The sequence below is a fragment of the Buteo buteo genome, chromosome 2 (assembly GCF_964188355.1).
Source record: "Buteo buteo chromosome 2, bButBut1.hap1.1, whole genome shotgun sequence".
Taxonomy (NCBI): Eukaryota; Metazoa; Chordata; class Aves; order Accipitriformes; family Accipitridae; genus Buteo; species Buteo buteo.
The window spans coordinates 79,422,033-79,448,212 of record NC_134172.1 but is presented as its reverse complement, the minus strand read 5'-3'; the positions used below and the strand labels follow the sequence as shown (position 1 = coordinate 79,448,212).

General features: G+C 48.2%; 1 protein-coding gene across 1 annotated transcript; it reads right to left on the bottom strand.

Moving 5' to 3' along the window:
• Positions 1 to 865: 865 nt before the first annotated feature.
• LOC142028783 (BPI fold-containing family B member 4-like) lies at positions 866 to 24,350 on the bottom strand. Its single transcript, XM_075022629.1, has 17 exons — positions 24,022 to 24,350; positions 12,735 to 12,833; positions 11,942 to 12,071; positions 11,072 to 11,186; positions 10,435 to 10,539; positions 10,011 to 10,166; positions 8,492 to 8,555; positions 8,005 to 8,068; positions 7,471 to 7,562; positions 6,244 to 6,417; positions 5,391 to 5,444; positions 4,582 to 4,749; positions 4,419 to 4,486; positions 2,996 to 3,038; positions 2,395 to 2,458; positions 1,944 to 2,020; positions 866 to 1,345 (listed from the first exon to the last, which is right to left on the bottom strand). The coding sequence occupies exons 2-17, from the start codon at positions 12,738 to 12,740 to the stop codon at positions 1,322 to 1,324; spliced, it is 1,404 nt and encodes a 467-aa protein (XP_074878730.1). The 5' UTR covers positions 12,741 to 12,833; positions 24,022 to 24,350; the 3' UTR covers positions 866 to 1,321.
• Positions 24,351 to 26,180: the final 1,830 nt, after the last annotated feature.

The window sequence follows — 26,180 nt, the reverse complement described above, 5'->3', positions numbered from 1 at the left end:
ACATGCCAGCCCATGCCGTGACAGTGCGCAACACCCAGTTTGTCATTTGGCACAGCACAGGAGAGCCTTGGGCGGTTTGCATGAACTGGGACTGCCGACAGGTCCAGCACGTCCTCTGCTGCGTTCAGTGATTCCTCTGCAACACCTCACTGTGCTGCTGGAAATTAATGCAACAACCAAGGACTTTGGCCCGGCAGATATTGCACTATTCTTACCTTTAGGCAGAAAAGTAGAACAGGATATTGCCCCTGTCCATCACCTGGTAGGTGCTAGACTTCTTCCACGCATCACCCATGCTTTAGCAGTGACATACCACCGTTAGCTTTGGGGACACTAGCAACAAATAACACGCTAGTAATAACGTCTAGTGCTGGAGAAGACAGGTGTTTGAGAGGCCATTTAAGAACTCAGATTTATTTATTTTTTACCCAGAATCATTTGGTTTTCTGCAATAAAAAATGCCTGAATTCTTTTCCCTGTGACATGCAGACACCAACTGACTGTTACATTAGTTGAAGCAGATGTGGACTACTGCAGGCAGATAGATGTGCTCCAGTGGTATCATACTTCTCAGTTATCTGGCAATGAAGTTTTCCCTTCAGGTTCTATTAGGAAATACTTAATGACCTTTGGAAATTCGATTTCATTCTGATTTCTGCTTTTGGGTTAGCATTTGGCAGTAGGTTACCTGGCCAGAAGCAGCCACTGAAAATCCAAGTGCTTTTTTCCTCAGGAGGTTTCAGTGGAAAAAGTTTTCCAACTGAAAACCAAAATATCAGTTGTCACAAAGGAACCAGATCCTATAGCTGGAGGCAGGACAGATACCTGCCCTGAGAAGCATCAGAAACCAGAACCTCATTCCAAGCACTAAAAAAGTAGGAATCTTTATTAAGAGAGTTACATGACAAATGTATCCTGAGCTCCCACTCAGCACTTCATGCCCTTCTGAACGTGGATGGTGACGTTGACTTAGAAAGCCATATGCAATTTTTTCATTATATCAAGAACAATTTTCCCTCAGAACAAAGTTAACAATTCCACTGCAGCATCACATGCAACTGCTATAACTGTGACCCAAAAATCATGCTAATTCCTCTAAATAAATATTTGTACACAGAGCTGCCTATGAGGTTTTGGCTTATGCAAGTATCTTAGCACTCACACAAGCCAATTAACTTTAAATTATCTTAAATGTTATCAAGAATCTTGAATCAAGTTTAGAAAAGAAGAGTAGGTAATGCCATTCTCGATGTTCCATCCCTGCTGGTGTCTTCCTCTTTCTCTGCCCAGAAAGACCTCTCCGTGCCTTGTACTCCCCAGCTCACACCAGAACCACCAGCAGACCCTGAAGAAGCGCAAGGAGCGACACAGCCACGTTATTTCCCGACTTCGAGGGATGCTGGTTCACAACAGCTTGTTAGCAACACACAGCGAACATAAAACCTTCTTGCAAAAATCCTTATGACAAATTTGTAATAAGGGGGGCACAGTACCCTTTGGGAAGTGTCGGAGAATATCCCAGCTCCTCCGGGACATCTCCAGGATGCGCAGGGTTGGAATTTGGTGCAATTTAAGACACTTTGAATGGTGCCACTCGAAAGTGCTTGCCAGACCCCCTGGACCCACATCAGAGCTGCTCACAGAGAGTTCTCCAGAAAGAAAAGGCAGCCTGGGTGGGGGAACCAGGACCTCCCCCAGAGGGGCTGAACATTGCTCATTGCGTACCTCGTTCGATAATGCTCATGGGCACGAGGGCAGCATTTTCTGAGCTGAAGGAGGTCAGACAGAGCAACCCTTTCTGGTCTTTCAAGGCTTAAAATCTATGGCTCTTGCACACTAAGCCACCACTGGCAGGGTCCTGTTACAGGAGCCAGCTGCTAGAAACAGCCCCAGTGACCTGCACCGCTGCCTTGCAGGAAGAAATAACCTTTCCGAACACTTACCGCTAATATCTGAATATCCACCTTTATTAAAGGAATGCCCAGCACGTTTGGTAGAGGGATCCCGATGCCCAGAGCACCTGCAGGGGACAGACAGGTCCTTACACACCGCCGGAGGGGTGAGCCCACCTCCCACCCCACGACAAAGCTGCTCCCGGGGAGGCTGAAGGGAGCAGAGCTGCTCAAGAGGCACGGACTGCAGCACCACCACACACGATGCCTTTTGGTTTTCCTTACATTCTCTGCCACTAACTGTTGCTGGGACCCTTAGGACTGAAGCTGGGGTAGATGGTATAAGAATAAGGTTGGGACTTTTAACTACAGCCTCAAAATGGGGACCGCAGACCTTTAGTTGCTCCAGCTCTCCTGCTACAGCTTTCAGTCGTGCACACATACCCATCTCCCCTCCTCAGTCAAAGCACTCCCAATGTTAGAGCTATCCCGGTCACCTTACCATTGATAAGAGGCAATAAGGTTTCCGCCAGCAGACTGCTGCAGTGTGGCTTCAAGTTCGAGATCTGAACCGGAGAAGGAACATTCGCGTGAGCGGTGCTGCCAGACACTTGACAGCGGCAAGCACAGCCCAGCGCTGCGGCTGGAAGACAGCCAGTCCTTGGGACTGGAAATCACTTCCCGCTGACACAGCAAAAGAACAAAGAGTCCCTCTTTTCTTTAAAGCGAATCTACTTTTCTTCCTCGATTTGTATTTGGTGCTTCCTTTGGGAAACCTTCTACCAGGTAAAACTCCTGCTGGAGCCTCCGTGTAAGCTTTGCCCAAGCAGGGGTGAATAAACAAACAGACTTCAGGCTTTATATTTGCATTATTAGAAAAGGCAGGAAAAAAAAAGAAAAAAGCAGCAAAAGAAGAATTGCTATGACCTACAAAGTAGAGCAGCTAACAGCAAAGACCATCAGCAGATGTAATCCATCACAGCCAGGACACGTTACAGCATCACACAGCGACCGCGTGTGTCCCTCCTTCCCCAAACCCACGGGGCACAGCACTTGGCCACTCTGCCCACCTAGGAAAGCCTAGACTGGTACGAGAGACTTACATTACTGATGCCAACATCAGAGGACTCCAAGGAGAGGGAAACGCTGCAGGGAAAGGAAAGCAAACAGCACGTCAGATGCCAAGGCACTGGCCAGAGCTCACGGATCCCTATTGTGAGACCGCTGCCACCTTCTAGTGCAGCATTACTCAGCCCATGGGCAAAGGATCCCTGCGAGGCATCCATAAAGGGTTAACAATATTGTAACACAAAAAGCAGGCACTGCCACACTTGCAAGAGAGAAAAGAAAATAGGAAAATAAAAGCTTCACCTAATTTTTATTTGCTTGTAAATGAAATAGCACTGCAACAGGGCACACACCAGGCTCCTGGCTTCCCTTTCCCTCTCCCGTGCCCAGGTAGTTATTCATCTTAGGAAAAGGAGTCAGCTCCTGTTTAGCTGAGAGCAGAGCTTCTAGAAAAAGCATCCAGTCTGGATTTGAAGATCATGAGCTCTGAAGAATTTGCTACAGCTCCTAATCTATCATTGCAATCACACATCTCCATAGCTAAAACGTATGCTTTATTTCCACTTTGAATTTCTCTTTTCTACTTCTATTGAATCTTGTTATATCTTTGTCTATTGAATTAAAAGCCCTGTGATGCATTTCTGTTCTCTATATTGCTGCATGCAAGCTATGCCAATGTTGCTTCTAAATCTAGCTCTTTGACAAGCTAAATGGTTTGAAATCCTCAAACCTCACACTATAAGGAATGTTTTCCAACCTTTAATCATACCTTGACTGGCATTAATGACAGTACTTTCCTTTACTCCTTTATCATTCATGTCCAATATCAGACATCTCAAACTACTGCCCAGGATGAAAGTCAAGCTGACAGTCTTACAGTTATTCAGGTTACCTCATTTCTCCTTGTTATAAAACTGACACAGACTTTTCTGCCAGTCTCCTAAAACTTTCCCACTGCTGTAATGTTTCCTGAAAGTCAGCAATACCTGTCCACCTCATGCCATCAGCCAGGTACAAAATTCTCAGATTCAGGAAAGGAAATATCTGTTTTACGGACATTGAAAAACATTTCAAGCCAGGGGCTCCGGAGCTAACGTCGCAATGCAGAGAATGTCACCAGCCTGTAAAAGGGCAGCACTGCCCGGCTTTGTCACAGCCGGGTTTGTGCAACACTCCTGTCCCATCTGCCATAGTTCCAGCAGCTCCAGCAGTGCTGTGTCACCCAGGGACACGCTGTTACAGCACTCGGAGCATCCCTGATGAATTGCAGCCCTTCCTGCTGTCCTGCTCTCTTTTGGCCAGTGCTTCCCAGAAAACTCAACCTGTACCCTGAGCTCCGGGAAAGCCGGAGTTTCCCAGCACGGCTGAAGCCCCGGGGCTGTCTCAGGGGAGCGAGCAGGCTGGGGCGTTGCAGCGGGTTTTGCTTTGAGCAGCGCAGCCGCTGCGGGGACAGCCTACCTGCCCAGGGACAACCCCAGCACCAGTCTGCCTCCGGCAATCGACACGTGGGCGTTTAGACCAAGGTCCTGCAAGCAGACAGGGAGAAGATCAGCCCCTGGAGATGTGCCCATCCCAGCTGCCAGTCACTCGGCTGGTTTGAGGTCTTTACATCCGCACTTACGGCCTTCAGCAGCAGGAGGTTGAGGATGGGTCCATCTAAGCGCTTGATGAACACCTGAATCATGACCGAAAGCTCGACGGTGGCTTTGTTTTCTTCCAAGAGGATGAGCGGGTTCCCAAACAACGTCAGCTTAATGCTCAGCGGACTGGTCCCATGGCAGGTGGAGCACTGTGGGAATCAGGGATGCGTGGATGTGACTACCCGCAGCCCACACACTGGCCAGGCAGGGGACCGGCAGTCTGCTGGTGGACTCTCACAGCCCCTTAATTCTGTAGGGCCTCCCCCAAGGCCACACAGACCTCGGACAAGCCAAATTTAGAGAGCAAATAGGTCTGGCAGCACAGGTCGGCACCCCTTGCTGCAGGCAGTAAGGGGCTGAGGAAGCAAAGGTGGACACGAAGGGAGCTGTGACCGTAAGAAGGTGCCCGTGATGCCCAGGAAATGGGAGATGCCAGTCATTTATCAGCTCTTTCTGTCAACGGCTGTGAGCTGCGAGAGAAGGTGTTCCCCTGCTTAGGGAGCGGGAGAAGGTTGGCTACAGCTGACGGCACACAGGAGAGCGGGCACCGTGGGATGGGCACAAATCTCTGCTCCCTTCACCCGCTCCCCTCGGCCGGTCGGGCAGCAGGGCACCCTTGAGCGATGCTGACACAGCTCAGCTGCCGTGCGTGCTCAGCACGGCCGAGAGGAGGGGAGCAGAAGACTGGAGATTTTGGCAGCGGCACGCTGGCACATCCAGGTGCATCACTTGGATAGCCTCGGACCTGGCGAGGCTTACACAAACCCTTGCGCCAGCAAAAGTTACTCACCCCAGCAGGGACGAGGGTTGTGATGGCTTCTTGCAGACGGCTGGCACCGGAGAACTGTTGGAACAAAAGCACAAGCAGCCCTGATGAGCACTACAGCCGATTTCGGCAACACCCGTCCTGCCGGGGCCACCCGTCTCCCACTTGTGTCCCTGTTCCCAGACAGCTTGTTCGCACTCCTGGGGCCAGTCCCCCAGCCTTCATTCACTCGCTGTCCCCAGTGAAGCCCCAGGCAGCTCAGTCCCACGCAGACCTATATTACGGCAGCACACCGAGCCCTCTGCCTTCTCCATTGCTCCCCAGCTGCCTGGGCAATTCCTAGCTAGTCATTAAGGTGAGAGCAACCAGCAACGGAAGGAAAAGTAACCCAGAGGCTTTCAACATTTGTCAGTGTGTAGACTGCTAATATTTCCCAGTAGAATTACAGATCGGAGGTACAGAAAATGCATACGCCTAGAGAATTGCATTGCATATACAAAGTTGCTTTTCTCAGTAACATTTTGCAGATTCCTTGAAATGGATTATGGACCTCCGGGAGTCCATGGCATAACCAGTACACAACTGGTTTCAACAGGTATCCCTTGGGGTGCCCATACAGAAAAAAGAACAGCTGATCGTTGCACGTGCTATTATAGGTTTCCAAAAAAGAGTGGTAAGGAGGCAACTCTGGGGCTTGAGCATCTGCAAGTGAGCACACGCATACGCAGGCCCCAGAGCGGCTGCGTGCCGAGAGCCAGCAGAGGCTGTGCGTGCCGTGAATCCACGCGCAGCAGCTCCCCGAGCTGAGCTAAGGTCAGGCTGACGCCTGTCCCCTGCCACCTCCCCCGGCATGAAATACAGGTGCTGCTACACTCACGACTTCTGGCGTGCAGGTGAAGGTCTGCGGCGGTATCTGGATCAGGAGGGACAGGACTGCATTGAGAAAGCTCTGGCGCAGTCCCAAGACCAGAAGCTTGTCCAGCAGCGGAGGCAAAGCAGAGGGGGACGAGTCATGGGGGATGATGCTGCCTCCCACCTGCTTCACCGCACCCTGCAAAGAGAGGTGACATGGATGTTGAACCGATCCTTCAAAGCCACGAGGCATGCCCAGATCCTCGAGACAGAGAGTGCAGGGTCTGTGCCAGCTGAAACAGCCCTCCCCTCGCCAGCAGCTTAGGGAAAGCATTGGACTCGGAGCAATTCCCTCTATATTTAATGGATGAAAGGAGCTGATAAAGGGCAGAGTGTGTAACTGAGGCCTTCTTAGCTAATAACAGACTTTGTCCGAATCACATCTCACTGCTTTAGTTCATCTTTGAGATTTCACTCCAAGAGCAAACGAGCAGTGAAGGTGCTGCCAGCCCGGCGGTCCCAGCCTTGCCTGCCTTCCCTCCAGTGCCCAGCCAGGCGTGAGCCATCCTCGGACTCTACAACAAACTTGCACTGATACCATCTACTTGCTAAGGAGACTAACTCTGTCTGGGGGGTGGGGGGGCAAAGACTAATCCCGATGAAGTACCTGCACTAAAGCAAGAGCAGCAGCGCTGATCGTACAGACTGCAGTGTTTGTTATTAGCCCTTGGTATTCTTTATCTCTTATGTCCCATTGCTTCTCACTAGCCACTTTCTTTTATTTGAGCTGTCCTGTTTGAAAGTACTGTTTGGTTTTTGCTGTTTTGTTCTTTTCCCAGTGAGACAGAAGTAAAAAATACAGCCATTAGCTTGGGAGCATTCACCTACCACAGACACCAAATAGTGAAGGCAAAAAGCAGTAACACCCAGCCGGCAGGCAGGGCGAGGGGGGGGGTGAAAACTGCTTGACCCAACAGTTACAAACAGTAGACACGCAGTTTCAGGCAGTCTCAGGATAAGTTTGCAAACAAAGCAAAAGAGGGCTTGAAGAAAAGTACACGCGGTCACTTAGTAGTGATTTGGATAAGGATCTAAATATTTAGCTAGCATTTCCAGAACAAGTCATTAGCCCAGCTCCTCCACGTGATTGTACTGGAAGAAGACAACGGCTCCCGCGGGATGAGGTGAACAGTCTGAACGGCACCACGCTGCAGTCACGCTCGCAGGGTCCCGTCACCCAGTGTTAACTTACATCTAAATCCAGTCCGAGGAACAAGCCAGAGGTAAACGGGAGGCTGGCCAGCTGGTAGTGAATCGTTCCTGCCGTACCAACTGGGATCACCGCTTCATGGAGAAAAAAATATTGTTACAAGATCAGGAAATAAGCAGCAACACAAACGCCTCTCCTGACCTTGCAGGCCACCAGCCAGACCTCACACCCACAACCAGGTCCCAAGCATGCACTTCTGTGGGGTGTTCGCTGTTACTCAAAATGGCCAAAACATCCCCAAATTCAGCTTTGTGGGATCTGCCTTTAGAATATAGCCCATAAAGAGCATCAAAGATAAAAAGCTAAATCCAAGGGTGACGTATAAAAATGGCGTAAGGAGGGCCAAGGTGCAGGCAGTTCACTTGGACTGCTGGGGTGTGAATTCGAGGTTCAGTAACAATCCTGCAGAAGTGCAGCTCCTCCCTGATGTACTTAAGGACTAGTCGTGGGAAAGTCCCACCGCGGGACTGCAGGGAACACGGGAAAGCAGCACCTCATCCTCCATAAGAAACGCACCGTTGAGAGTGCCCAGGAGCTGGATGTTCACGAGGTTGACGACAATATCGACTACTGGACACAGCTGCAACACAAAGCAGAAATGCGACCGCTCAACCCCCCTCGCCACCCCTCTGCAGGGAGCTGTCACCCTACAGCCTGATCAGACCCACTCCTTTTAATCTAAATCCCCAGGGAAAAAGTGCTGCGTGGCATCAGGCAGCAGCTGGGATGCTGTGAAGGACTTGGGGGCAGCGGAGCATTCCTGGAGCTGTGGTACCGCACCAAAGGGGACTGCTTTCATCTGGGGAATATTTCAGGCATGCCCTGCAGGCAGAAACATGCTGGCAGCAGCCAGGCTGGCCACGGGCATCCTTGCCAAGCAGCGCATACCAGTGACATGGGAAAGCAATACAGAAAGATGATGCAGCTTGCTGTGACCTTGTAACATGTTGTTCCTGATATTTCTGCATTTCAGCTATGAAAGGAGGGCAATCTTCAGGCTTACCAAACCAGGCAAAGTTGCTGTCAGCTGCTTAAGCACTATCTCGTTTACTGATAGGGACAGTAAGCTGGAAAGGAAAGAAAAAAGATTTCCGATCACCACAAACACAGCTCCAGGATAGGAGACAAAACATTCTCTTCATTTTACACACTAATATGCCCTTAGCCACCCCTCAGGGACACTGCTGCAGCTGCTACTGGCAAGAGCAGGGGCTGTGCAGAAGGCAGGGAGGGGAAGGAGGTGCTCCCCTCCACCAAGGGGAGAATTGGGCTAATTCCTGAGAATTGAAGGCTTCAGCACTTGGGGTGCACAGACATCATTGCACAAAAGGAGTGAGCCTCTCGCAGTGTAACCCGGGTTTGGTTGTCTCCCTCTGGTATTTAAATCAGTGCTGTAGTTAAGGGAAAGTGGAGCTGTTATGAAATACCTCCATGTTAGTTATGAGAAACAAACAATTTACATGTGGAATAACAAGAGGAGAAATGTGCTGTGTAACATTTCAGCACTGCTGCTAAATAGATCACTCTGGGATGCGTGCTGCCTGCAGGCAGCGCAGAGCCATTTACTTCTGATAATCAATATATTTCTGGACTATTGGGTTAGAACACACAGCAGCACACTCAGCAAGCCACAGACAGCAGGAATGCATAATGCATCTCATTATTTATGCCCAAGCTCTGCCTATAGACCCATCTGAGGAACTGCCATGAAGTCAATCACGTACATCCACGCTCCCCCTTATCCCACAGGGAGTTCACTTCCTGCAAACCATCACTTTAATCCTGCTAAAACTTAAAATACGACCCCCAGAGTGGGTGAGCCGTGTTCCTCTATTCACTTACATAGTCTCTTTCAAACCAGCTGCTGCACTGATTGAAATATAATGCATAATGCAAAAATTAATTAGGAGAAATTCAATGAACCCGAAAAGTGAGTAATTCAAAAGCAATAAAATAAAATATTTCCCATGATCAATTTACTGTTGCATTCATCAATACATAAAGTCAGTAAATTCTTTCTGCCAAGAATTTAATAAGGCTGAGCAAGAGATGGGACATTTGCATGGAATTACACACACCCACAGTGGCCAGACCGAAAGTCCATATGCCCAGCATCTTGCTGTGACAGCAGCCAAAGGCAGAGTATAAAAACAGGGCAAGCAAAGGTGCTGTTCTCCTAGAACACTCCCTGCCCTATTATTCCTACCCTTTGGGTATCAATTCAGTAGCTAAGTCTAAAGAAAGTGCATTGGAAGAAGTACCAAACCTCATACTTCAGATCTTAATATTTCCACAGGAAAACAGGGCAAATTAACCCTCATCTTCCAACAACCACATTTTTTGCCGGTTCCACTGAAGCAACTGTCTTTGGCAATGGGAAAGAAATTACTTCCCTAAGGCCTGGCTCTGTATCAGCTTAGCACCGTCTGTGTTCTGGCAGACTGTCTAGATCATTGGATAAAGAGAACAGCATTGCATGCAATGGAAAACATAAATGAAAACATAAATCCACAGGCACTTACCCAGAAAGGAGCTTGATCTTTATGGCACCAAGAACGCAGAGGCAGTCTTCAATGACGACCTGGACTGTGCCCGATTCAAAATTTGTGCATTTAATGTTTGCGGTAATGTTCACATCCACTAAGATATCAATTAGTTCTGAAAGAAGGCCAACCAAGCTGAAAAAAACGTAAATGGGATTGAACAGATTTCATCTCTCAGCCTCTAACCAGAGAAACTCAGCAAAGCCAGTAGCAACAAACTGCACCTCCATCTCCTGGAATTCATTATAAGTACCACAAGCCATCTTTTGGTGCCTGTTCTGCTCTGTGACTTTATTATAGGTAAGAAACACCTAGAAGTCCATAAAAGATGCAAAACGTTGCGCAATGGGAAGCCTGTGGGTAGGGGTTTCCCTGAGCAGCCACTACGAAACACCCCACTCACCAGTTGCCACTGAGCTCCAGCTTTGCGGCGATGGTCAGCTGGACCCCGATTCCTGGCAGCAGCACCACCGACAGCCTGGGGAGCCGGACCTTGACAAGGTGCAGGCTGCAAACAACAGCAAAAGCTGGCGCAAATTAAAAGCATCTTCTAACAGCTGAGCAGCTGTACCCACTGAGGAACCTACAGCGCCCAAGTCACCACGGCCACCTCCAGCTGGAGACTCGAGTGTTATAAGCACAAGTATTGTAAGCAAGAGATACCAGCTCCAGGATGAGAGACAGGGTCTGCAGCTGAAACCCAAAAGAAGGCAACCAGAATCAGATTAGGGTAGAAACCAACTTTAGAGAGCAGTCGGCTTTTTCTCTCCGTGGCCCCTTCCTCCCTCTCTCAGGGCTGCCGAGCATCTCGGATATCAACAGCACCAGAGCCGTCATTCTGCATCTGCATCCACAACCTGCAGCGCATTTCACCATCCACCTTGCTACCACACAGAAAACTGTTATCGGGTCAGAATTTCGGTATCAAAATAAAACGAGATAACTACTTGGGCCAATCATGCCAACTGCAGCTCAGCTTTTGTAGCTTCAGAATTGATGGTGAAGGTGCACTCACGGAGAAGCCCTTGCTCTCCACTTACCCAGTGATGCTGGTGGGAGAGTTCAGCAGACCCCCTTCACCCATGATGTTTGGGAGCACAAGGCCCTGCAGGTGCTGCTGGAGAAGCCCGTTCTGAAGTATGGCATCCGAGAGAACTGGAAAACATCTCTGCGTGAGGACCGGCACTTGCAGCAGTGACCTCTCTCCACTCAGTCAGATCTGTCCTGGCAAAGGCGTCACACAACAAAGCCCCACTGCTCCCCAAAACTCCTTATAAAGCCATTAGCTGTCTCAGTGCAGTCAAATCACACAGGGGATGATATTTTACAGTGTGCACTAAACCGAAGCTGCCATTAGTGAATTAACCCGGAGGGATAGCAGTGGAGAGCATCCCAGACCTCCGACTTCAAGATTATAGTACAGTTGTGCACTACCAGAAATGACAGCAACCCCACTCGGTGGTTGTGCTTCAACTCACAACTTGCTTCCCATTTGTAAAGGGGTTTTGTTTGGGTTTTGGGTTTGTTTTTCTTCATAGGAGCAACTTGCAACAAGCCTCTTTTTTTTGCTGGAGCACTGCAAATGTAAACATGGCTGCTAAACTTCACAGCAGTGGTTTGCCAAACATCAGCTGCTCCAATATGGAGATGAGAAACTAAGGCAAAATGAGGGAATAATCCAGATCTAGCCCTGAAATTCTGTATGGCTCATTGGTGCTGAAACGTGTCCCAGTTCTGGAGCAGAGAGATTTCCCTGACCCATGAACACAGTGATGGCTGTCAGAAGCTCTGAGCAAACTCTGCAGCCCTACGGAACTATAAAATAAAGATGAAGACACTCAGGAGGTTTTACTCCACGTCATGGTCCCACATAGCTTTCAAAACAAACGTAACCCATGTTTTCTAGTTACCGTTCTGCATTGCCCCTGGACTGACGGCACAGGACAGACCGGACAAGACTTCTTGAGAGGGCGGGAGGAGGCCACAGAAAAAGATGATTCCAAAAAGCTTCAACATCGTCATCTCCAGAAGACTCCCCTGCTGCAAGGGAGACATCAGAGTGAAAAGTGGGGGAAAAGGCTCTAAGAAGAGAACCCAGTGTCTTTATGAGGAATGAGGTCAAGTGAGAAATCCCTCGTCTACTCAAGCTCAAGACTGCTCGAGCCTGGGGCAGCAGGACCTTGTTCACATCCACACACGTGGACAGACTCCAAGTGTGGATCAATAAAAGCCCTTTCCTGGTTCTTTGTGACTGGCCCAAAATATTCTACGTGTTCACACACAAGAAAGCCAAACTGCTTTTCCCCTGAACCAACGTTTAAGCAGTTGTTATTTCTGTGTCCCTTAGATGAAATGTTATATATGTTTTGGTAAGGGTCTTTGCCAAGGGAAGCATCTGAGGATTATTCCCGTTCTTTCTAACTTTCAAAAGCAATAAACTAAAGCTCAAGTGATAAAAATAAGCTAGCTATAAAGTTATAATTTAATAATTATTAACACAAATTTACTTATGAAATGCCAGACATAGGCAGAAGATTAGAAGCTTGGTGCACAGCAAAATCTCAAACTAAAGAGGCCAAGCAGTAGGCACACGATGCGCGCCCTTCCAGAGCTATAAGGCGATAACTCTACCACCACGCAAGTCTCCCTGCCACCAGGCAGCCTTCACCAGCCGAGGCTTTGATGCGTAGATGATGTTATTACCTGCATCAGCTGCAGCCAGCTGGGAAGGGCTCTCAGGTCCACTTGGGCTCTTCTGGAAGCCGTCAAGACTCAGCGTCCTCCTCCCTTTTTCTCCTGCAACTGAGATGGAAGAAGTTGCCCTTATATAAAAACTGCAGCCAACCAGACACACCTTTTCCTCACAACCTCCACGTCTCAGGAGCAGGCATCCCTCTATACTCTTGCTCTTTGCAAGCAACACCCAGCTGCCACCTCCCTTGATTTATACGAGGTAACGTCACCGCTGACTTGACCGGTTGCCGTTTCCCTTTGCGGCCTGGATCATTCGGATGCCACATTTCCCCCCCCCAGTCTATCTCAAAAAAGATACCCTGTAATGGTGGCCCCAGTGGGGATCCCCTTGCTTTGAGGAAACCAACTTTTTAGGAAATCATGAGAATTACTGAAGCATCTAAATCTGACAGGAGACCGATGAGGCTGCCTATATAGGAAGGCAGTGCACAGAACACATGGGCATGGATTCAAGGAGGCTTATAGTAGGAAACAATCTGCTTTTCCCAATCCCTGAGGAGTTGTGAGACTTATAATGCTCATCCCTGTTTCAAATGCAGCACTGGAGAAATATTTTCTTGGCAAAAAGCAACGTGGAGAGGTTGCAGAAACCTGATAAATGTTGGCTTTGTTAAGACCAAGCTTCAAATTTATTTCAGTCATATCTGTAAAGAGTGTCACAAATTGACCATAAAAAATGAAGTTGTATTGAAATGTATAAAGCCAACAATAAATATAATTTTGAATAAGCAACGCTTATGCTAGCTGAATGAGCCGAGGGCAGCAGAAATGCGCATTTCAAAGGAAAAATCTCATCCCTCAGCGGACACCTTGGCTGGGCTTCACGGAAGTTTCCATTGTGCAGGGCCCTGGGAAGATCTTATCTGGGGACTTTGTTCAGGTCTGGTCACCCATGTTCAAGAGGGACGGACTCAGACAGAAACCGGGCAGCAAAGGGCTGCCGCGATGACTGGGAAACCGGAGAGCGGCCAGCGCGCTCGGCCTCGCGGAACAGACGAGCAGAGATACGATCGTTCTCCACAAACACAGGAGAGGGAGAGGAGAGGACAGGAGAGCTGCTCGGGCTCAGGGACAATGTTGGCACAGGAACAAACACAAGCCAATACGTTCAGGTTGAAGTCAAGAGAAAGCTGCTACTACCACAGCGAGTTTTGGGCTAGCTTTCTCATGGGAATACAGAAGGCAGCAAAAATAGTCTTAGGGTGGTCTTCAATATCACACGAGGTGGTTTTTTGCGGTAACAGCGAAGTGCTTTCACCAAGCAGGAAGGTCCTTCAGCACGTGCTTCCAAGGGCTCAGACTCAGCGAAGCATCCCATCACAGAAACACCGCGTGAGCTCTTGTTCTGTTTAACGCACGCTCGGTCTGGACTGCATTTGGTGTGCTGGTGACGGTCTAGTCCCAAAACCAGGGAATGAAGTTAGCCCCTCTGGGAAGGCTGGAGCAGCAGAGCGAAGCCAAAACCATCTCCCTCAGAAGATGCAGCCCAGCTGCCTGCTGAGATCATGACTGCAGTGCTTGGTCAGCAGGGAAAAAGAGACGGAGCAACACTACAGCCCACCCCCAGGCCCCTCATGGGGTGCAAAGCGCAGAGCCACGCAAGCGGGGTCCCTCCTGCAGCCGACGTCCCGGCAGCGGATCCCTCGCCAGCACATCCCGGTGCCCGCATCCCATCACTGGCTCTTGTCCTGCTTTCCGCATTTTCTCCCCAGGTGTCTCAGGGTGATTTACACTTACTGTTTTTATTGCTGACTCTGCTGCTTGCCCCAGCGTGCTTTTGCTGCCTGGGACAATCTATCTGTGTTTCTTCTTTTTTGTTCCCTTTCAAAGAGCCTCATCCAAATGCACGAGGCCGCGCGGTCATCACAAACGTCCACAGTGAAGCGTTCAGGAGACTCTGCTCCAGCCTCGTACACGCTACAGGAATATCACTGCTGGCAAAAGTCAGCTACTGAGCATGTACAAAAGCAGATTTCCAAATGGTTTCAGACATGCCAGCATGTGTGCAATAAACACCCGAGTCGTTGTATATGCACAACACGACTGCACGCTCAAATCAGATAATCTCGCAGTTCAATGACAAGAGGCAGACATCTGTGTTTGTACCTGACACACATGTATTGTACCAACAGCAGCGAGCAGAAGCTGTAAGGAAAGCAGCACATTTTATACACCGCTGTAGATATTTCTTCTTGCTGTGCGAGTTTTTCTTATTCAGTCATATCCTTTGCCTCCCTCTCACGCTCCTATATTTCATTCTCTCCTTGCAGCAATGATTTAGATATCACTTACCAGGAGGCTGAATTCAGTTCTGCAGTGACAAGGGAATATATATTAAAATGAAGCATTGCAAGAAATGCTAGAAGAGATTATCACAACACAAATGCTGGAAAGTGGAAGGGCTTATGGAAAGACTAACACACGCAAAGGAAAGACGCTCCGGAGCAGCTTCTGGCATTCCAAACTACCCCGAGCTTGCGGCTCAGAAAGACGGCAGGTTAAACAGCAACAGGAACTTTAGAAGACTAATACTAAAGTAAATAATATTATAATTTATTAAATATTATTAAATTCACTGATATTTTTTCTCTAATGTTCAGAACCACAGAAGCCTAGGGAAAACTTAGAATTACATACATCCCAAACAAAAATGTTAAGCAATATTAAAGAACAAAAAAAAAAAAATCAGAATTTCCCCACCACAGTTTGAAGAACACCACCACATTTTTAAGATAAATGGTGGTTTTGAGACATTCCAGAAGTTTGCAGGCTACAGGAAGACAAAATTTCTTCACTGTTATGTGCTGGGGCGGGGGGGGGGGGGGGGGAGAAGAAGAGTAGCCTCAGCCTGTAACACTTCATTAATGGGTAAATAGTAACTCCCTATGAAGAATACACATAAACTGAATCCTGTCTCTTGAGGTGGAAAACCTAAATCCGATAGCATGAATTACACCCTGTGATGGAGCTGCCTTGTACAAATATGCAGCCTGTTCTCTTGCAGGGACACTTCCTAGAAGTAAGTAACTGCTTCCAGATGGATGCTGTGAACATTAATGAAACTACTTAGTTCAAATGTCGATGGAAAGTAACTTCCCTTATGTCAGCAAAAAGAAGCCAGCTCAAGAGAAAGGAGAAAGCACTCAGGTAGGAAAATGACACAGCAAACCTCAAACTAAATTAGGCTGCTAGAACAAAAACTGGAAAAGGAAGGGGGAAAATGAAATCGGTACTAAACACTGACTGCACCTGGGCTGTGAACTTCCAGCCCGGTTTCTGAATAGCTGAGGTTCAGCTTTATGAACCGTTTTCCCTACCTGGCACTTTACTGGGGAATATGGCAACAATGGCAATACGGTTGGATTTGCACCGCAGTAGGTCTGCCCCCTCGGCCAGCATGTTGGTCAGTGGCAATTCAGTCCAGAGACTGGAAAACAAATGCACAGAGAAGTGTCATTTGATGCTGTATTCATTCTGCCTCATTGCAAGCAGCCTTGCTCAGGGGAGATTTGTTTCCAATCCTGTTTATGCTCAGGGAAGTGGGAGGAGGGAACCCCTCTCTGAACTCCCCAATCCAGTGTAATAACACGCTGAATTATGCTAACCAGAAACTCTGCGTTAGCGAAGCATTTGTCTTCGTAAAGTTACCCATGTTCTTGTTTGGTTTGGGATGGATGAATCCTCCCAGAGCCAGACTCAAAAGCTAATTTCTAGCAACAGGATTTGTCAAAACATGAACTAAAATCTCCTAGAAAGGACCTGGAGGGTTTTAATAAGAACTGAGGGAATCAAACTCTCCTCAAGTTTGGGGAGTGGACTTTAGCCCAGGATTGTCAGAAACCCACAATCCCCACAGCCAGATTTACAGTTGATTTAGCAGCTTCCATTGTCAGTAGTCCACAAGGGCAAAGCAGCTTAATTAATACCAATCACTCTTTATAACAACAGCGAGCCTCGCCAAATCGATCGGAGGCTTGCACTGACCCAGGACCGCTTCTTAGCGCACGTACCTGGGACTTGTGGCATGTTGTGCGTGGACAGACGTCAAAAGCATCCTTTCCAGATTTACTTGTGTCTGATCGCTCACCCATGCAGTTCCCTACATAGGGAACTCAAGAAACAGAAACATGATCTCAGGGAAGGGCCACGCAGAGAGCACAGGCAGGGAAAACAAGGAAAAGAACACGAGACTCGTGGGCAGCAGCTCTAAGGAGCTGCCTGTCAAAAGGAGTGAGAACAGCAACATTGATTTCTGGAGGTATCCACAATGCTGAGCATAAACAGCAAGGCAGAGTAAAATCGCTGCCATGAGATAACAACAAATCAATGTCTCCAGGAATTTTATAGACAGGAAACTTTCTGCTTCCGAGATGTGAACTGAAGTAGAATGAGCGTAATGTTATCAGCTACAGAAAAGGGACAAACTTCATTAGCCAGATGCGCCATGATGCATTGCAGCGCAAAAACGGAGGCATTTTTGCGGACAAATCTTCAGGCCTTACCAAGACGTCAGAGCTCCACAATGCAACGCTGAAAGCAGCACTGGCCAAAGGACTCCCAGGGGGAAAACCAAGCCACGCCAGGCAGGAAAGCCTAGGAAGCCCAGCAAATCCTTCCCCAGCTGCTTGGGGCAGGCACTGGTTTCACCGAGTTTTGCAGTATTTTGTCGGTGTCTGTCTGTTGTCGGTCTGCAGAGACAGAGTTGAAGTCGAAGTGCCACCTTGAGCATTTTTCTGAGGGGGCATCTTGCATCTTGACTTTTTCAGGTCTGGCACATTCCAGGTTTCCCCAGGGCATCCTTTTTCACCTGGCCCCCACAAGGCAAGCTTGGCCACTTGCCACAAATCACCTGACGTTCAAAGGCCTAGGTCAGGTCAGCAGAGGAGGCTGTAAACTTCCCGTGGGGCTGCCAGGAGCCCCCAGCGAAAGACCACGGGGCACGCACAGGCTCACTGCCCCACGTTTGGGGTGCACGGCCAGAAGAACCCCCATGTATCTGCAGGCGGCCAACCTGCACTGGCATACCAGCACGTGTGCTGCCTGGCGCACGCCCCAGCAGAGACACGGCGGCATGGACTTCTCAGTGATGCAACGTGCACCTTAAAGTCAAACCCAGTCCTATATTTTAAACAAATGAATCCCTTTCCTGCCTTCTTCCCATCACTTCCAATCACTTGCGCTGTGAGCGCTGTGAACGCCTCAATTCCTCCTCACTCTTCATTCTTCCAATTTATTTTTTGCCTTCCTTCCAGTCTGGAAAATGGATTTCTGTCCATTTCATTGCCTCAGAAAGTGTCAGCACCGTGATGCCAACAGAGACTTTTAAAATAAAGACAGCTATTTCCATTTGACTGAAGGAGAGCAACACAGGCTCAAAGCTGTGTTTCTGTCTTGCCTCAGGTTTGGGGAAGCTTCGCTTTACAAAAAGAAAAGCAATATTGAGTGAAATTGTCCTTGATCGTCTCTATTAATCCCTGGGAAGAATTAGCAGCAGCCTTATATTACACACATACATCTTCTGTAAGTAAAGATTTTAGGCTTTCTGTCTTATTCTCAGCTTTTAATAGAGACTCGACACAGTCTCTTTGGACACATCATCAGCACAGGTGGCAGAATTAGTGCCGTGCTTTGTCCAGACATTCCTTGGGAGATAAATTACAGCCCCTACAAGTAATCAGGGGTTTTGAGTCAGCATTATGTAAATAAATGCTTATTTCTAGGAAGATACCAACTGCTCTAAAGAAACTGCAGCTGAAACAAGAGAGCTAGTTCCCATTAAACAAACCTTGCTAATGAGTTAATTATCCTGATGAGCAGGACTGACGTCTAACTCGCCCATATGCTATTTCCCCTCCACGGCCAGTCCAGTGTTGGTTGGTCCGCAGATCCTGCCTCAGGGCAGAAGCCTCAGAACACCAGTGACATTGAAAGGAGGGAACAAAGAGGCGTTAGAGGAGATAAAACCCGGAGCAGGCTGGAGAGGGTGAAGAATATGGTCACGCCGGCAGGGCAGGCGGCTGTCCTGCCTCTGACCCTCTGTGGCTCAGCATCCAACTCACGCCTACGACTGGTGTGGAGAATTTTGAGTACCCGTCCCCTGTCCACGCACCCCCTGCCCAGCTCCTGCGCACCAGGGAGACGTTACGGACCGCGTACGCGTCTTCCCTCGGTTCCCCTGCTTCCAACCCGGAGAGCAATTTTGATGCAAAAAATGGGCGAGGGCCTCAGGTCTCAGAGAGGGAAACAAGGGAACGGTAGCGAGAAACAGCCACGCTTCCTCCCTCCGTGATGCGGGCAGTGCCGGGAGCCCGGAGATAACCCAGGGCCGGCGCCGCGAAGCCGGCGGGGCGAGGCTCGAACCTGCGGCCCGGAGGGGCCGCGGGTGGCTCAGGGCGGCTCCGCTCCGGCCCGGGGCGCTGCGGCGTGCGGCGCGGCTTGGGTTGTACCGCCCCCTGCTGGCGGCGGGCGGCGGCGCAGGCGGCTCCGCGGGGCAGCGGCTGCCCGGGGACACGGCACCCCCCACCCGGGGACACGGCACCCCCCCACCCGGGGACACGGCACCCCCCCACCCTGTCCACCCGAGGATCAGAAAGGGTGTACGGGATGAGTGCCGAGCAGCAGCAGAAGAGTTTTTGCTGAAGCCTGATGCCATTTAACGCCTGGCTGAAGCGCCGGTGTTGACTCTGTTAGAGCTGGAACTGAATGTAAAGCGGTTGGGCACGTTATGCAGAAAATTATTTCAGAGACACGCACGGGATAACAGTCTTCTAAAGCAACGCACAGTAGGGTCAAATTGATTCCTGTGCACAAAAATGCAACAGGGACAAAAAAGGGAGAGATCATTTAATTCCCCTTTAACTCTGAAAAACAATTTGATGCCTATCTGACACACTGCAAAGAACTAAGTATCAGCCTAGAAAACAAATATAGCACAGTGGAGCGAGTCACACACCAGGCCCTAGTATTTCACACTATAGAGTGAAGTTAAGAAAAAAAAAATTTGGTTCGAGGCCAATTTCACTCACTGACACAGTAAAAACAAGACTTTGTTAATGTTGGAACAGCACAGATTGATCCATTAACAACATCCACTAACAAGCTCCACAGCCAGAGCTCCTTACATACACAATGGCAATACACTCACCTACACAGGCATGCCAAAGGTACCCCGCCATCTGCGAGCGAGCAGCCCCACGGCACTGCGGGAAAGCACAGTACGTTACTCAGCTGCATAGCAGCAAAAAAGGTGTCATGGTTAAAAACTCACCGCCATCTAATTAAAACCTAAATAAGGTTCCACAGTTGCTTTTAGCATCCTATCATTTAGCAAGAGAGACCCTTTGTAAACACTTGGGGGCACAGATGCTTACAACTGGAATTTGTGCGTGAAATTACCAAGCGCTCTGCTGAGACGTTTCAGCTGGATCACCACAGATAACGAAATGGCTGAACCACAGCACGCAGCCGTTAATATTGTCTCCAAAATGAAGAACTGGATTCTTCAAGGCATCGCCAGGCTCTGGTAATTTCCAGCAGCCTCTGCTGACTGCAGATGCTCAGACCATAAATAATCACTACACATTTTTGCTGCCACTGATATTTTATTGCCTGAGGCAACCACTCGCTGGTCTGCCTCCGAGATAAGGCCGGGAGAGCTTCAGAGAGTTTGGGTACTTTGAGTGGAATCTTCTCAACATCAAAGTCCCAGTAGGGTTTTTAGTGAGACTTTAGAAACCAAGTTAAGGATTTTTAATGTGCCATACACCAACTAGCATCAAAGCGACAGCCATCTGCGGGGAACTGCTGTTTAACAGAGTCACCGATAGCACGGAAATAGAGCTGAACTAAACAGCTTCATCACTAGTATTTTGAGAAACTTTTATGTACAGGAGATGAGCACTCTGGAGGTTTATCTGGAGCAGAGAGTCTGAACAAAAAAATTGACTTCCCTATTTGCCATATAAAATTACTCGGATGAAAATGAGGTCTTGAGATTCTTTCAGCTTGTGCCGTGCAGCTCAGAATAAATATTCTTATTGAATTATGATACTTCACAGCCTTCACACATGGAATCAAGGTCATCTTTAACAGTTAGCAAGAGAGCTCTGCTCTCTGATCTTCGCTATTTCAGGACACAATTCTTTTTTCTTTTTTCTTTTTTTTTTTTTTTCAGCAGAAGTTATTGCTAAGCAGGGGCTACCCGGGCTGTCAGGAGAGGGACCGTGTTTAATATGACCACAGGCATCAGCAATATTGCTGCACGGGAAACACGGCCGTGCTGTTCAGACTTGGACTCTGATAAGACCGGTGACTTGTAAATCATTTTCTCCCGTTGTTCATTTCTTCCCAGGAACCACGAGCATCTTGTCACTCGCACCAAATTCTCTGCGTGCCTGCAACACCGCGCCCTTCAGAACCGGCAGCGAAGAGGCTTGTGATCAAATACCCAGGACTTCAGGGTCACGGCGCTGCCTTCGCTAAATCACGCCAGCAGCGAGGGCAGTGCCTGTACCTCAGCTGCAACAAAGAGCATCTGTTTTGTCAACCAAAATGCAATTCAGCACGGAGGAATCCAGGCGCTGCTGTTGCATTGTTAGCTTTATTGCTCTCAGCAACACAAGCTGCTTTTCTGGAAGCTGGAGCAACTATATGTTTTCCGCCAGTTACCTCTATTTTATAGAGAATAATTAAGACGAGCAAGGGCAAAGAAATGCCACTGTGGCAGAGCAGGATACATGGCTCCCTTCTGCAGCACTCCACACCCCAAACGAATGTGAAATGCCTGCTGCCTCACACAGGTGATTGGACATTTAAAGACAACACACAGAAAACAAAATCACGGCAGTTGTCTGTCTTGCCTGCGATACGGTAATGGCTTCAGATCTACATGATTCTCTCACTTGTTTTCACCAAGCCATGATACAAGGAGGAGATAAGACATTTTGAGACTTAATTTTCTAAGGAGAAAAGCAGGATTCCTGATGAGATGCCTGTTCCTTGTCAAAGAAAACGTGCACCCAGTCCTACGTTGCAACAACACTCTGTCTTCCTACCCCTTCACCTTTTCTTCTTTTTCATTTTTTAAAGTAATAGCCTCTAGGATCTTTTCAGATCAGCAGGCAACATGCCTACAGATGCCATGGCCCCATTGCTGAATATTATGCTGATGACATTTGTGCAAAGCAGCAAGTCTAAATTCAAATGCTTTGGACAGCTTTTCATAAACCATTCTGCTTGGACAAAAGCAGCTACCTGATGTAAGCCAAGAGCTGGGCAGAAGCAGGATTCCCAGTTGCCACACAGCTGAAAAATCAAACAAATATTACTAACTTAATGCCAGCCCTGGGTGCCTCCACTAGCTATCGAGGCCACTTTCGGCTTTGCTAACATGCAGTGACTTGTAAAAGGCTGAGCTGAAGCAGTATTTCATGGCTTGAATTGCTTCAAATCCCCAAGGAACAAGTGTCAGGACTTTCAATAGCTATAGTGTTAATAATAAAACAGGGACCTCTTCCAGTATCAGAGCACAAACAGTAGTTATTTCTCTTTCAAAGCTTTGATTCCTAAAACCTTTCTTACATTCAACTTGACATCAAAACACCCATCTCATTCACTCAGACTGTCACAGAAGAATTGTGTGCTGCTATTAGAAATAGCCCTGAGGTGAATTAAGAACAGCCTGTAATGATGTTCCACTACAGCAACTTTATTTCTACCAAACCAAATAAATGAGCAATATTTTATCTGATGTGCCTTGGCTCAGCAGAGAGCGGCAGCTGCTCCCCATATGATTTATTGAATGGATGTTTTCTAAATAGCCAAAGTCGGGCTCTGAAGCCAGTCACAAAATCTCCTATTCATAACAGCCCAGCACAGAGACAGGGAGAGAGAAATTCAGATTCTGGATAGTGGCAAGTTTGGGCATGAACCATTTTATTTGCAATTTTTTCCCCTATAAACAACAACACACATGGAAGAAGCTGTATAGCAAAATCTATAAATATTGATGCTTAACAGCTGGCAGCAACAATACAGGGCACAAACAAGCCTCTTGTTATACAAATGCAGAAGCAATCCGGTCCCTCTCAGTCCGGCAAGAAGTCAAGGGAACATTGGGTGTTCGAAGGCACACAGAGTGCCTCCAGGACACTGCTACATGGAGGGTAAGGAAAGGGTGGAGGGTGGCAAGGAAATACGGACCTTGATACGTTTTTGGAAGTGGTACAGGCAGCACCTCCCAGCACTGCGGTCACACTGGGGTACAATACCGTCACATACCCAGTACGCTGGATTGCTGTACCAGTTGCCCCAGAAGAGCCAACCCCTGGCACTGGGGTGAGGTAAGCAGAAACAGAGTAAAATAGAGAAATCACATAAGCACAAGACTTCCAGCAAACAGGACTGTGGCATAAGCCGCTAAAGCAGGGATTTTTGGCTTCTCGAGAACTGGCAGGAGGAAGTGTATTTTCACACTGGCGATTCAAATATGGGATATTCTGCCAAAGGACATCTCCGAAGCCAAAAAGTTAATTAGATTCAGAAGAGGTCTGGACATTTACACAGACACTGAGGACACAGGGAAGCATCACAGTGACCGGTAACACATTTCAAGGATACTACACTTTGGTGGGCTCCAACGCCTACTCCCAGAGACTCTGAGACCAAAACCGCGAGGAGAGGCAGAGGGGTGGTTTCACACGTGCTGCAGCTTGCTGGTACCCCCCTCTGAAGGGCCTGAAAGCAATAGCTGTCAGCAAGAAGTGACAGCCCCGAATGGACAGAGACGATCCATTCAGGGTATTTCAATTATTTTAATGCCAGAGCAAAGAGAAAAGCTGACGAGGGCAGAGCAAAATCCTGACAAGGCAGCAAGTGCCCAGCGTATGCAGCACTGGTATTCCTGCCCCGAGATGTGAAAAACGCCCAAATATTTATAGCCCGAGGAATGCCAAGCGCCCGGTTCCATGCACTGGCTGAACGTTTGCTCCGGGAGTAGGAACGCCATCCCTGAACTGCCGGGGATAAGGGAGCGAGGGGCCCGCTGCGCTGCGCCGAAGAGACACCGGCTCCAAGAATTACCATCTGTGGAACTGCTGATAAAACATAACCAGGCTGGGAGGAAAGCTCAAACGGCATTCTTTTGTTGGCTTGTAGTTAGCATGTTAGCCCTGTCTCTAATGAAACTTCAGGGAAGCTTTAAGGAAAAAATAGCTTAAAACATTCACAAAATGCTCACAAAGGCTTGTCCTGATGCCAGTTCGAGTCCCTCTGTGCCGATTTCCAAACCAAAGAAACCTTTGATGCCAGCGGGGTGCACGTTCACCACAATATTTCACTCCACGGCTATTAAAAAAAAAAAAATATTCTTTGATACTTTGCCCTCGACTAATGTGCACTTACAGAAATAAATAACCACCTGGCCTTGCCGTTGAAGAGTGGCACAAACATTTCCACAAGCAGATTATTGACCAGAAGTACAGAAGCCAAGTTATAAACGGGTTAGTAATTCAATAAACAAAACAGTAAAGCATTTCAAAACAGACCGTACAAACCCCATTTTACCTGCCCTCCTACAAAGGCAGTCAAATAACTATTTATGAGATTATAACTACCTATTTTCTATGCCATTCAACAAAAAGAAGAAAAAGAATCAAGATAAAAAGAGGGCATATTTTAGCTGTAAAGGATTTATTCATTCAATTTACATTTGAATCAATTATCCAGGCAAAGCTCAAACACTGCCAACGTGATTTAGGTGACTGAACACACACCATAAATAGCACAGCATTCAAGTCATATAATCCGTATCTGCAATTTCTGGATAGCTTCATGAGCAGGAAGAATATCCTGACTCACAGTGTGCCTTTATTTCTGAGGAGCAGTGTGCTGTGCTGTGGTCGGGAACAGAGCCTCTGAAACCTCTCATTCAAAGAAAACCCTTCGTTTTCCATTCAGCCCAGTGGACTAGGGATAAAATCCTGGAAGGCTGGGTCCAGCACGCCAGCTAGGACCGGCGCTGAGCACGAGCCGAAGAGCCATAGGAGAGCAGGGCAGGGACCGACCAGGCTGAGCGGGCAGTTTGACAAGGATGGACGTTACCTACAGAAATTTTGTCCACGGTGCCTGGCAGCAGCCAGGACGCGCTGGCCGAAGCACTGGCTGCCTTCGCCCCTGCCCGCTCCCCGCACCACAGCCCGGCTGCGCCAGGTCTCACCGGGCGCTGGGCGAGCAGACCTGCAGGCAGCAGCTTCGCATCGCCCAGGTCCTCTTTCGCAGGGAAGTCACAGACCAGCCTCTTGGAAGGACCTACCCTGTGTTTGGAGAAAGTGGATCCCATTTACTTCGTGAGAGATGGAAGGGAGGTTTCGCAGCTACTTTCTGTCCACAGAAAAAGAAGAGAGGTGTGGAGGCCACCACTAGCCCTGCAATACCACCTGCTGCCCGGGCAGAATTCCAGCAGCCTACCATCACGTTTTGACACACATTTGTTGGGCTTGATCTGACGCCAAGGAAAGGTTGAACACAGTCAATTCACGGGGGTATCTGCGCAGCTCTGCTGCGTGAAGAGGCGGGAGGAAACCCTTCTGCTACCCTGCGGTGCATCTGCTGCTCTCGCCACTCTCTGCGCACCCTGTTTCTTGGGGGCTGCACGCGAAGTGCAGCCGCTCGCTCCCTCCCTGGAGTATAACAACTTGCTGGTTTGGGGGAAAAGATCACAAGGAAGGTGCTGGCAAAGTACAGCCACTTATGTAGAGCAACCAAAAGAAAGCAAGAGCAATAGTCAATGTCCCAAAACTTTCCCTTGAAGCACATAGCCAAGTATGACACCGGTTTGGAAAGCAGCATTTCTAGCAAAATATATTTTTAACAAAGAGACTGTTTAGATCCTCTGTACTTCCTTAGCTGTAACTCAAAAGCAGACACAGGAGTTTTTCCCACCATTAAAATAAAGTAATCAAAGTTTTCAAATCAAGAATTACGTGAATTAAAATATCTTCAACTCATGACAGTATTTCTCTTTACTGGTCAGTGTCAGAGACACAACAGCAAGCATCCTGTACCTCAAGAGTTCCTTTTTCTTGCAGTGGTTACAGCACACAATACATCTCTAGGAGAACAACAGATGAAAAAAAGCCCAACTAATTTCACAACCAAAGAGAGAACCCTCTCTTCTGCTAATTTTTTCTCTAGTAGAACATATCTACTCTGCAATAGAGTTTAGCCTTGTACCAATGCAAGAAGAGAGACAAAGAATTATGAAGCTATGAATCCCATTAGCATCAAAATGCAGCTATGGAGACAAGAGGATTTTACAGAGATAAGATATTTTTTGGAAGAATACTAGGAGGAGGAAAAATTTCTTTTACAAAGCACTCATTTTTCATAGACCTGGAA

What these genes read in the sequence shown, in the direction of transcription:
- LOC142028783 (XM_075022629.1), bottom strand. An exon ending in TCCAGGGGCAATGCAGAACG is followed by an intron (nt 11,187 to 11,941) that starts GTAACTAGAAAA and finishes GATGTTTTCCAG; the next exon opens with TTCTCTCGGATGCCATACTT. An exon ending in CTGGAGCTCAGTGGCAACTG is followed by an intron (nt 10,167 to 10,434) that starts GTGAGTGGGGTG and finishes CGTTTTTTTCAG; the next exon opens with CTTGGTTGGCCTTCTTTCAG.